A 12,949-nucleotide genomic window follows, 5' to 3' on the forward strand; every position below is an offset into this window, starting at 1 on the left:
AGGGAGTAAATTACTTCGGAAGTCACCCCTCAGTGCCCTGGTGCTGCCAGGGGGCTGTGGGTGCAGCCCAGCAGGGGATGAGTTGTGCGGACTGGCTGTCTGGCAGATTTGCATACACCTTGGGGAAAGGCAGGGACCAGGAAATAATGCTCCCACCACCTGCAGACAAAGGGAGCCTCGCTTCTCCCCGTCCCCCGCCCCCCTCACCTTAGGGCCCAAACCTTCCAACTGCCCGCCTGCAGCACCTACCCGCTACAGACATGGCTCTCCGCAGTCCATGGTTGAGATCCCTCTGGCTGTGCGCTCTTCATCCTGCTACACTCCCCTTGATTCTCTCCTGTGGTAGGTTCTTCCTCAGCAGGAATTTCAGTGGTTGAATAACTTCCATCAAATGGATATGTTATTAACCGCTAGTAGTTTCCATTTCCCACCAGCAATGTATGAGGGTACCAATTCTCCCCATCTGCCCCAACACTTACTGTCTGTTTTTATTTAGCCATCCTGGGGGAGGTGAAGTGATATCTCGTGATTTTGATTTGCGTTTTCCTAATGACTAACGATGTTCAGCGTCTGTTCATGTGCTCTTTGGCCATTTGTATATCTTCTTTCAAGAAAAGTCACTAATTCAATTTCTTCTCCCATTTTAAAATTGTCTTTTTATTATCAAGTTGTAAGAGTTCTTTATATATTCTGGATACAAATCCTTTAGTAGATACGTGATTTGCAAAAAACTTTCCCCCATTACGTGGTTTGGTTTTTGTTTTCTTAATGGTATCACTTCTGGCACAAATGTTTTCAATTCCGTTTAATCCTGTATGCCCATTTGTAATTATGTCCGGGCTTTTGTGTCAACATAAGTTTTTATCTTACTTGGGTGAATATTTAGGAGTAGGGTGGCTGGGCTGTATGGTAAATATCTGTATGGTATGGACTGTATGGTAAAGTGCAGGCACCGTTTTACATCCCCCTGGCAATGCTGAGAGTTTTCGCTGCTCTGTAGTCTCCTTAGCACTCGATATTGTCCTTTATAACTTTAGCTATTGTAGTAGGTGTGTTGTGATATCCTACTGGGGTTTGAATTTCCACTTTCCTAGTAACAAGTGATGTTGAATTTCTTTTCATGTGTTTATATGCCATGTGTAAAGTGTTCAAATGATTTGCCCATTTAAAATTGGATTGTGTTTCTTCTTATTACTTATAAGATTTCTTTATATATTTGGATATTAATTCTTTATCAGCTATCTGTTTTGCTTTTTTTTTTTTTTTTTTTTTTTTGCCAGTCTGTGACTTTGTCTTTCATTTTCTTTACAGTGACTTTTGAAGAACAGAAATCTTTGTGCTTTTTGTGCACTGGCTAAAACATCTTTGCCTAAACCAGAGTCACAAAGATTTCCTCCTGTTTTCTTCCAGAAGTTTCACAGCTTATTTTGCATTTAAGTCTATGACCCATTTCAAGTTGATTTTTGTAGAAAGTATGAGAGAAATGTTCAGGTTCATTTTTTTGCATATGGATATCCAATTTTTCTTGCACCATTTGTTGAAAAAAATATCCTCTCTCCATTAAATTACTTTGACACATTTGTCTCAAATAAATTGACTATAAATGTGTGGATCTATTTCTGGGCTCTCTATTCTGTTCAATAAATTTACAAGGATTCAGGTCACACTAAGGATTTTATTGATTTTCTCGAAGAAACTGCTTTTGGTTTCAGCAATTTTCATTGGTTTTTCTGTTTTTTATTTCACCAATTTCCGTGCTATTTACTATATCCTTTCTTCTATTTACTTTGGATTTAATTAATTTTTTTTTTTTTTTTTTTTTTTTTAGTTTCTTAGAAACTGACCCATTGATTTGAGACCTTTTGTCTTTTTTTCTAACAAAGGAGTTTGCTGCTATAAATTTTCCCCAAGGTACTGTTTTATCAGCTCCCACTTTTGATATGTTTTATTTTCATTTTCAGTTAGTTCAAAATGCTGTCTAATTTTTCATTTGATTATTTTTTGGCCCATGGATTATTTAGAAGTATGTTATTAATTTCCAACTATTTGATGGTTTTCTGGGTATCTTTCTGTTATTGGTTTCTATTTCAATTCCATTTGGTCAGAGAATATGCTTTGTATGACTTGACTCCTTTTCAATTTATTTATGGCCTAGGATATGGTAAATCTTGGTGAATGTTCCTGGTGTACTAGAAAAGAATATGTAGGTATTTTTCTTTTGTTGGGTTGAGTGATCTATAAATGTCAGGTCAAGTTGGTTGAGAACAACATTTAAGTCTTCTGTCTTCTTAATGATTTTCTGCGTACTTTATCAAATATTGAGATAATGGTATTGAATTCTCTAAGTGTAATTATGGATTTGTCTCTTTCCCCTCCCAGTCTTGCCAGCTTTTGCCTCATATATGTTGAAGCTCTGTTATTTGATACATAAACATTTATGATTGTTATGTTCTCTTAACGAATTAGCCCCTGTATCATTAGCAAATTGCCTTTTAATCTTTGACACTATCCACTGCACTAAATCTACTTTGTTTGAGAATGGTATGGTCACTTCAGCTTTATTCTGATTAGTGCCCACATGGCCTGTGGCAGAGTTCAGGACATGCTCCCCCAAAATACACCGCTTTGGTATATTGATGCTTGTGAGCTAAAAGCACGCTGACTTTCCTTTTCTTTCTGCAAGCGAGAGATGAAACTCCCATGGGAAAGAGGCCCTCCCTATCCCAGGAGGAAAGGAGCTTTCTTCTCACCAAGGAGGGAAAGTCTAGGCAAAGAGAAATCTGTGCAAAGAGACCTGGTTAAACTAACTCTTACCTTTCTTTAGTCTCCCCATAGAGTTTAGTTACTTTCCCACAATTGCCAATCTTTCTTCAACGTAGTATATACACACTGAGGCCTAGCCAGTTCTTTGGGTCTTCATTTTTCTTGTGGGGGCTCCCACGTTCATGTTAAAAATCACTAAATAAAATCTCTGTGCTTGTCTCCTATTTCTCTGTTTTGTGGCAGCCTCAGCCAGAAACCCTGAGAGGTAGAGCAGACATTCTACCTCCTCTGCATATGTGATCTTCTATCCTTTACTTTTAACCTGCTCATGTTTTCATATGTAAAGCACAATTTTTTTGCAGGCAGCATATAGTTGGGTCTTATTTTTTACCCAGAATGACAATCTGTGCCAGGCTGAATTGTCAGCTTGTATGTTAAGAACAACTCACATATAATGTGATTATTACTATGGTTTAGTCTATCAGTCATTATCTGGCTATTTGTTTTGTATTTGTCCTATCTTTTCTTTGTTCCTTTTTTCCTCCTTGTATGCCTTTAAGAACATTTATCAAGTATTTTTATGATTCCATTTTTTCTCCTTTATTGGCTTCAGGACCAGGACTGGGGTGAGGAGAACGACATGCTCACCTTGAGTGCAGAATTTAAAGGGATGGGAAAGGTTTGGTAATCAGTTTAATACTGTTTCAATTAGTGGTTTTAAAAGTCAAAACTAGGGGCATCTGGGGGGCTCAGTCAGTTAAGCGTCCAACTCTTGGTTTTGGCTCAGGTCATGATCCTGTGATTTGTGAGATGGAGCCCTGTGTCGGGCTCTGTGCTGACTTGGTGTGAAGCCTGCTTGGGATTCTCCCTCTCCCTCTTTCTCTGCCCCTCCCTGTGTGTGCTCTCTCTCTCAAATAGAATAGATTTGTGTTCAAATCTATCATCTTACTGTTTTCTATTTGTCCCCCTGTTCTTTGCTTTCTTTTATTTCTTGCTTTCTTTTAAATCAACTATCTTTAAAATTTTTTTTACTGTTAATTTTTGAGAGAGGAGAGAGAGAGAGGGAGAGAGAAAGAGAACAAGAGAATGTGAGCGGGGGAAGGGAAGAGAGAGAGGGGGTGACACAGGATCTGAAGCAGACTCCAGGCTCTCAGCTGTCAGCACAGAGCCCGACATGGGGCTCGAACTCACAAACCATGAGATCGTGACCTGAGCCAAAATCCGACATTCAACTGACTGAGCCACCCAGGTGCCCATAAATCAACTATTTTTTTATTTTGATTCTACTCTCCCTCCTTCCCTCATTCACTTAGAAATAATACACTCTTTTAATATTCTTTTAGTGGTTACCCTAGAGATTAAAACATGCTTCCTTAACTTATGAAAGTTTAATATAAATTACCTCTTCCTTGAAAATGAAAGGATGCTAGAATACTTTCCCTTTGCCTGCTTTTAAAATGTATGCTATTGTAATGCATTTTTAGTTTTCTGTATTTTAAATCTCATGAGACATTATTATTATTATTTTATATTTATTTAGGGTTTCCCACGTTTGCCACTAATGTTGTTAGTAGAGGGCAGAGCATCCAGTACTAGATGCATCCTAACTGGATAGCGGTGGAACAACACAGATCGTTTTCTGCTAAAATTCAGCCAAGTACTAGGAGTAGCAAGACTTAAGGGAATGGAAAGAGGCAACAGAAAGCTTCTTTAGGTCATTCTGAAGTATTAAAAAAAATCCTTTGAATTTAGGTATCCTCACACATGGTCTGTAACACTCACTTGATGACACTCAGTTAGAGGGACCCAACATCACTGATAAATTTTCTGGTTTCCTAGCTGTCCATCAAAGTTTTGTGCTCCTTTTTCATGAATGTCTTCGTCTGTTGAGGCTGTTATAACAAAAATACCATAGACTGCTTGGCTTATAAACAACAGAAATTTATTCCTCACAGTTCTGGAGGCTGGGAAGTCCGAGATCAAGGTTCCAGCTGCTTCAGCGTCTGCTGAGAGCCCACTTTCGATGTGTCCCCAAGTCGTGGAAGAGGCAAAAGAGCCCTCTGGGGTTTCTCTTATAATCCCACTCATGAAGGCTCATCCCTCACAACCTGATCACCTCCCAAAGGCCACACCTCCAAATACCATCACATTGGGAATCTATCACATAGGGTAAGGTTTCAACATACCAATCTTCGGGGGGATCAAAGACATTCCATTTATAGCAACAAAATATAATTGTTGTTGAGAAGTGACTGTCCAGTCAGGGACTTTATTTCTGAAACCCCAGCATCTAGATGGGATCGTGTAATTGACTTATGGCTAATGGAATTGAGTGGAAGGAATTTATGCTAATTCTAGGTTAGGTCCCCCAAACTACTCCCATGTGATTCTACACACTCTCCTTGTCTTCCCGCTGCATGTTGATGCCCATAGCAATGTTGGAGGCCAAGTGCTAAAATGGCACACAGCCTGCCAGTCTGGATCCCTGATGGACTATGTGCATGGAACCACTACTTACCCCACTACCACCAGTTGACCTTTACACGATCTGTTAGCAAGAAATAAACGTCGTTTATGTTAAACCACTGAGACTCTGGGGTTTATCTGTTATTGCAGTTAACAGTTACTTCAAACATCATCGATGACATCTAACTTGAAAAATAAAACTTAATTTCCACTTAGAGTACTTGAAGCAGGGCTTGTGGGGAAGAGGGAAGCGGGAGAGAGCAGCACATCATGAAATCAACGATACCCATCATGTGTTAGTTCATTGGGTCAAAATGTAGTGTGGACGACAGTGGGCCCCTCTCCCCACAGAACACCCTGAGAACAGAAAGTTAGAGTATTCACATTTTATTACTTACAGAGTGTTACCTCAAAATAGAAACTACCTCATGGACCCAAATTCTCTGCAATCGCCAAGCTCATATAAACCTTAATATAATCTGTTTTTTGGAAGCAAATATTAACACCTGTTAAAATCCCCTGCAGAGAAGAAATTTTTCCTGGGAGATGTTCCTGCACTTTCTTTGCCAACTTTTAGATGAATAAAACTTAGGTTTCTTTTTGCTTCTTCCAAAAATATAATTTATTACGTAACATTTACAACTTGAAAAAAATCCTAGAATATTTTCATGAATAATAATTAGAGAAGTTCATGATGTGGGCTGTAAAGAAGGGCCTCCTTTTCTCTGCTGGGAGCATAGGACATGGGATTTATTCATGAGCCAGTCATTTGGAACTTGGTCAGCTCCTGGCAAATGCCCCAGGGCTCCCAGGCGGGGGTGGGGCTCTCTGGTGTTTGGAAGGAAGTGGGTATGAAAGCAGTTGGTTTCTTGTATTTTAGCTTTCTTGTTTTAGAGTGGTCTTTGCAAGTTCTACCCCTAAGGCAATAGTTAATGGGTTTATTATCTAGTCTGGGAAGAAAAGAAACTTCCAAATCTCTCAGTAGTTGGGGCAGGAGGAGCAATGATCTCAGAGGCAGTGCATGTGTGGGTGCTGACTGGCTCTGCCACTCACCTCCAGGACTTAGAAATATCAGGAATCATCACCTGTGGTGGGTGGTGGTGGTAAGGCTGGTCCTTTATTCTACAGAAAAACATATTCCATTTACAGCACAGGCTGCTCACGGCCCTACTCACTACTCATCAGAACTGCGAGTTGGCTTTCCCATACTTGACACCAGCTGTTCTGGGCGAAGGCACTGCTAGGGTTCTCTGTAGACACACACAGGCCAGTAAGAAAGCTAGCTGTGGGCAATTTGGAGGTGAGAAAAAGGTGGCCACCACCAGTCCAATTAGAGAGAGCACAATGCAGTGAGAGCAGGCTTTGGAGTTCAATAGATGTGGGTTCGATATCTGATTCTGACTCTGCTTATCTAGATGGCCTTGGACAAATCACTTCTCTGGTCTTCCCCAGTCACCACCTGGGACTGGGCCCGGGAAGGTAGTTACAGAAGCTTCTGTGTCCCTGCTAGTGGAACTCAGAAGCAGTGATTATAAAACTCCAGTTGTTTGGGCTTTATAAAAACTGTTTATCTGTGAGTGCCCCTTACTGTCTTATTTGCAATTCTGGCACATCCCAAGAAAAGATTGCAAACAATTCTACAATCAAGATTTAATTCCCTCTCAGTACAGCAGATTTCCCTGCGCTCCGGGTTGGGCGTCCGTGGCAGAGGGAAGGCCATGGAACTGGAGAGAAGTTAGTGGAAAAGCAATGAGCAGTGTCCAGGCTGGGGCAGGGGCACTGAGGTTGGAGAGAAGGGATAGTGGAGGAGCCTTGCTACATAAATGTTTATGTATTCTTCCCTTGCCTTCTCCAAGCCAGATGTCTATTATTTTTGGCTGCTCTCTTGATGCTTCACATTTTTAAAGTCCTCTTCTGTCCTGGTGTTTTTACTGCCAGCGGTATCCACCTGGTTCACCTCTGCTTCTGCTGGATTTAAACACTGCCCTCTTGTTTTCCGAAATAAAACCGTTCTCAGCGGATTTCCAAGGGGAATCCAGCAGCCGCATCCCTCTCAGACACAGGGGCCTGGAGTGCAAGGGCAGAGCACACACCTGCAGAGGCTGGGCATGGCCTGGAGCACTGGGCAGCTCAGCAGGTCACAACCCTGCGGGGCCCTTCCCACTCCCACCTCAGGAGGCCTCAGCAACTCCTAGTGCTAAAGGCCAGCGGGGGCCTTTCAGATGGAATCCACCAATGACCTCTGCCATTCTGGAGGGTACATGGCTTGGACCCATCTGCCCGGGGACTGGACAACTACTGGGGAAGGGCTGGGGCTACAAAGGCGAGTGGACCATTGGGAATTGCGGTTCTGGGAGTGCTGGGCCTTACTTAGTCTCATTGTAGCCCAGTTCTGGGATTTTCAAGCGTTTCTCCGGCCAAAGATAAGCTAATATCCCACAGTTGCAGCTTTTTCAGGGTAGTAGAAGAATTGAGACTCTTTCTTCAAATAACAATGAGAATTTGTTCTGAGCCTTTGTGATAAGAAAGGAGAAAGAAAATCATTCCTAGAGGCAGGAAGAGCAGAAAATCGTTTCAACAAAAGGCACAGACTTCTCATTATACTTTTATTATGCTTTCAAATAAGCATTTCTGCAAGGCCATTCTTCAGTTTAAAGTAAAGTGGTTCTAAAGTCTTAGATGATCTTCGCCATGTCTTGTTTTAGGAGGAAAAGTCTGATCTGGAAGGCTGGTGGCTGAACTCTCTTGTTCCAGGGCCCAATCCTGGCAAGCCTGCTCCCCTAATGTGCACTGTGATGCTGAGTTTTGCCACGGGCTGTTTTTTTTGCGGGGGGGGGGGGGGGGAGTGTGATAGGGGAATCCCTTATAAGAAGTGATCCCTACTGATTTAGTAATCATCTTCCACTCCAAAATGAAAAAGCCAGGACAGATGCCCTGTACCGAAATCCTTGCAGAATGTGATGTTATTGTGAGTTTCTCAGTATCCTTTGAATAATGCAAATACTTCTTCCATGAGACAGTTGCAAAGTTAGAATTGCAGGACCCCAAAGATACATTTCAGTGATTCCCTTATCCCTTTATTAACTAAAAAAAAAATAAAAACCAAAACAAAAAAAACCAAAAAACCCAAAAAAACCCAAAAAACAAAACTTAAACCTCTTGGGAGCATTTAATACACAGAGAAAGATAAAAGAAGCAGAAACTGCCTGTATTCTGCAAGCTTAGAAGCTTAGTGAAGAACCAGCATTATTTACACAGAGTGTGCTTGCACAGAGCTCTGGAGGTTTGCTGCAGTGAATTAGCAGGACCTGTGGAAAGGTAAGGGAGTGAGGCTGTGAGGCGGGCGACCCCTGGGCCTGCTGGTTAAATGAGCAGGCTCTGGATTATTCTGAGCTCAGCAACCCACTCCCCTGGGTGGCCCCAGGTAGGCTATGAACCTCTCTGTGCTCACAGGAAGGTGGGGGTGAAACCGGTGACTCCTTCAGGGGGCTACTATGTTCGTAAAGCAAACTAGCCAGGCCCAGGCCCAGGCCCGCAGAGACAGCCACTTACTCGCGTCATCAGCAGGCGCTTGCAGCTATGCCTGTACCGCACATAGAAGAGGTTTTGATATCTGCACACATTTTTTTAAAGCTTGGAGAAACAACTTATTTGTCTCTTTTCCTCTCTCTTCCTCACTTGGGCTGTCCTCTGACTCTACTTTCCCTGCTTTCTATCCCGGGTCTTGGCACTTCTCTCTCCTCCCCTCGCAGAGCTGAGCCTCCGGCAGAAGGTGCCTGCTTCCCGAGAAGAGGAGGCCCCCATTGCTTCCAGGCAGAGCACACCCGCTGACCGAGTCCAGCCCAGTCCTTGGCCCCCCTTTGTGCTGGCGGTGGCACCAACCTCCTGTGTTGTCGTCCTCCCACACCTGCTGACAAACACCTCAAAACCGAGTCCACTCTCTGCCTCGTGCCTAATAGAATGCGCCCGTGGGCTTCCCTCTCCCAAATGCCCGCTTCTCCCAGCTGAGTCTCCTGGACTTCCTCCCTTGTGTAATCTTCCTCCCAAGTCTCACCTCAGACCTGGCCCTGTCCTAAGCCCTTTGGGCATCTTAGGCATCCGCCTGGCCCCTGGCCTCAGCAACCCTGCCCCTCCACTCCTCTCCTACCCTCTCTCAACAGCAGAAACCAGACTGCTCTCTTAATTGGAACCCTCTGACATTGTCAAATATCTCCTCCTTTGAAAAAGCGCCATTCATGTCCTTTATCCTGAGAAAGAAAATCAAACCCGCAAAAAGACGGTCATTTCAGTGGCAGCTTATTTGAGTCTTACCCCTTGAATCATACAGAAGTTCTTTATCATGAACTTTAAATCAGTCTGCTTCCCCCTCCCCAACCCAGGGGCTTCCCACCCACCACCCCACAGTTCCCCACCAGACCTCCACCTCCAGATTCCCCCTTGCCCCAGGTGGTGAGCTGAAAACTTTGTTCTGTGCTCACACTGGCTGGTCCGGGATAGCACAGACCTGGTCATCTTTCATGACCAGATTAGATTTCTGCCCAGTAAATGCCATTGAGAGGCACACAGCTACTTAGGAAGAGGCAGAAAGGTTAGATCCAATGACTTTTGATTTATACAGTTTTTTATGGTTTTGGTCAAACAAGCCATGAAGGGCTTGCTCTACAAGCTCTTAAGATTCTCTCAGATTTGATGCAGGTCTAATTACTTGCTTGTTCAGTTGGGGTGTGCGTGCATGTGTGCATGCGTCTGTGGTGGTTCAGCGTGCTTTCTCTTCGTACTAAAACTCTCTCCTTCCCAGACACATGACGGATGATGATTGCTTTTTGTGGTGCCTAATACATTGTTCTCCACTCCATGAATATTGTTACCTGACTCCCATTCCAACCCAAGGGGAATCTGGATTCACAGAGGAGTAGAACCCTTTTACAAAGTCTGGAGTATGATTGCAATTTTACTTTGGAAGCACCCGTTTCCCAGAGGAATAGCGAGTGATGGATGCCACTGTCAGAAGCCCAGATGCGCACACTCATACATCAGCCAGGAAATGACATAAACAGCTCGCCCAGCAGGCCGGCGCTGACCCACCCACTTGTTCCCCTGTGGGAAGAGAGGTGGTAGGAAACCCAGGGCAACAGAAGGGAACAGGCCAAGGAAAGGAGTTGGGAGAGGGCTGGGCTCTTTCAGGCCCACCTGGTTATTTCTTTCCTCATCTTCTGCGGAGGGCAGCCATCACAGGCTCAGAGCCATAGTTCTATTGCTATGTGACCAGGATCATGGAGAGTTGTTTCCTTGGTCCTGGGAGCGTGCCGTCAGCTTGTTTTCATGGTACGTGCACATGGATACATACAGGTCTACACACATACCTTCATCCTTACATAGGTACGGGTGATGTCTACATTTTCCTTCGGGGTGGATGTGGCCTACCTAGGCTAAGCTCATGCTACGGCATTTGTCTCTTTGCAGAGCAAGTCTGTGCTGATTCCAGCAGGATTGGGCAGCAGAGACTGGTTTGTTGCTAAGAAGATGTCTGAAAAATAAGGACACTATTAGGGCAGGAGAGTGGAAAGCAGTTCAGCAGGCCTGCTGGTAGCTTGTGACTGTGAGGGTGGTTTATCGGTAGCGGCAGGCCAAAGCGTTGACATTCTTGACCACATAAAATCCCATGGTAACTGGAGGGATGACCAATGTCCGGCCGGCCCGCAGGGGGCGGGGCTTCAGTTCTGGGAGGGTCCCATCATCCACCATCACTAAGGGCTGGCCATTCAGCTGCACTGACCTGCAGTGAAGAAAAATAGCACGGGCTTGTCATTCATCATCCCAGCAGAGCCTGTCTGATACTTGCCCAGCCGTCACTTACTGACACTTGCTGTGCCCAAGTGCTCACCTGGGCGTTTTACTTCTAAAAACTCATTAAAAAATTCCAGCAATGCTCTGAGAAAGAAATTGCCATTATCCCATTTTACCTCGAGTGGCTAAATGACTTGTCCAAGGTCACACAGCATGTAGTGCTGGGAGCCAGGATTTGAACACAGGAAGTCTAGTTCCAGAGACACAGCATTTAGACAAATGAGAAGTCCATGATGCAGAAGCTGAAAAGTGTCTTAGGCCTATTTTTAAAATCATAATAGCAAATCTGTTTGACTTTATACCTAAAGAATTTTTTCCTGTGGAATGATCCGAAGGCTTATGATGGTCTCAGAAATCTCCTATTTAACTGCTATCTTTAATTTATTTGAGAGATTAGAGAATTAACATCATGTCACTTGACTAGGGTTGTTCTGAAGGAGGACAGAGACATTTAGAGACTCCTTTTTCTAGTCTGAGTTTTCTTATCAAATATTTAACGGATGTTTCTGTTTTAGCAGCACAATGGAGTAGGTGATAAAGTACGCATTTTTAAAAATTTGAGTTCACCCATCCTGCTTGCTTTTATTCTTCCTGTGCACCAGCCATCTCCAATCCTGGAAAGAGGGCCACATACGGAGCACACTTAGGAGAAAGGGAAATAACTCATCACTCATCCTTGGCCTGTGGTACAAAATCCAGAGAACTTCCCAGCTGTTCCTGACCCAGAATGACTCGTACGGCTATGTACCCAGATGGAAGCTCAGTTTTCTGGGTCAGAAGAAAAGGCTAGAGCCAGGCCACCAGCTGGAAATAAGGCTGTGAGTCACCCTCAGAAAATCAACATTGCATAGTGATGGCTATTTTGGGGCCTTGCCCAATCTCCGACGTGATAACATTGCAGTGATATAATCTGAGCTGTAAAGAGAATGAAATGTTAGAAACTGATATAAAGGTCTTTGTTTCATGTTCCTTGTGTGCTATGAATGATAGGTTTAGAGAGAGATAAGCAGACCTCTCCCCAACAGAGCAGTGAACTCCCAGAGAGGAGTGTGTTGTGAATTGCTCCCAGCAGAGAGCGAGGCAGGGAGGTAGGTCCAGATCTGTCCCGCATGGGTCAGTTTGGGCCTGGTCCAGATCTGACAGAGGAACAGCCACCCTCCTCTTGTCAGTATGACTGAGGAATGAAAGAGGGAGCAGGGGACTGGAGAGCCAGGCCTGCCTCTGTTAAAGTGTAGAAGTAGGAGAACCGAGATCTGGTAAGTGTTGACCTCATCAAATCTGCAAGGAGCTTTTGATCCAAATGTGAGTGACCCTCTCTGGTGAAGACAGTCTGTCTACTCATCTACTCATTGGAGTGGGATGCAGGATGAGGAGAAGGGGCCCAGTTACAAAAAAAAAAAAAAAAAAAAAAAAAAAAAAAGCCAGAACAGGTCTTCACAGTGTATTCTCATTATTTTATTTCAGGTGGTGTGAATATCCAACAACCAGACATATGCACCATCAATAAAAGTTCAATAATGTAATTAATCTTTCCAATGAATACTCAATTGATATCCCTGCTCTACTTGAAAACCTTCAGTGGTCCCTCTTACATATGGAGTTGGGGGCCAGCCCCTCCCGCTAAGGAATTTAACTTTGTGTGATCCCAGAGCACTGGTATCTCTGGGTTCTGGAAAGTGCAACACAGTGTGATAAGCAAGCCAGACTTTGAATTTCTATATTGCTATCCTGGAACAGGCCCCATTCTGATTCCTTACTGGTTATTTCAAAAGCTAACCCGAGTATGGGTGGAACCAGGGAGCACGGTTGAGATTCTGGACAGATCTCTAATTCCAGGATCCCCATCACTGACTTGCTAGACGGTCTGGCAAAT

General features: G+C 43.8%; 1 protein-coding gene across 2 annotated transcripts in view; it reads right to left on the reverse strand.

Annotated features, from left to right (window-relative positions):
• Positions 1-9,660: 9,660 nt before the first annotated feature.
• Positions 9,661-12,949, reverse strand: part of HPSE2 (heparanase 2 (inactive)) — a 663,646-nt gene continuing 660,357 nt past the window's right edge. Inside the window, exon 12 of one of the 2 annotated variants that reach the window (XM_025917871.2) lies at positions 9,661-11,005. In XM_025917871.2, coding sequence (XP_025773656.1) covers positions 10,840-11,005 — 166 coding nt within the window. In that variant the 3' untranslated portion in view covers positions 9,661-10,839. The remainder of the gene's footprint in view (positions 11,006-12,949) is intronic. The other variant, XM_086680598.1, reaches the window with a different exon arrangement.

Source organism: Puma concolor, chromosome D2 (assembly GCF_028749965.1).
Source record: "Puma concolor isolate L17-30 chromosome D2, mPumCon1.1.hap2, whole genome shotgun sequence".
Classification (NCBI taxonomy): domain Eukaryota; kingdom Metazoa; phylum Chordata; class Mammalia; order Carnivora; family Felidae; genus Puma; species Puma concolor.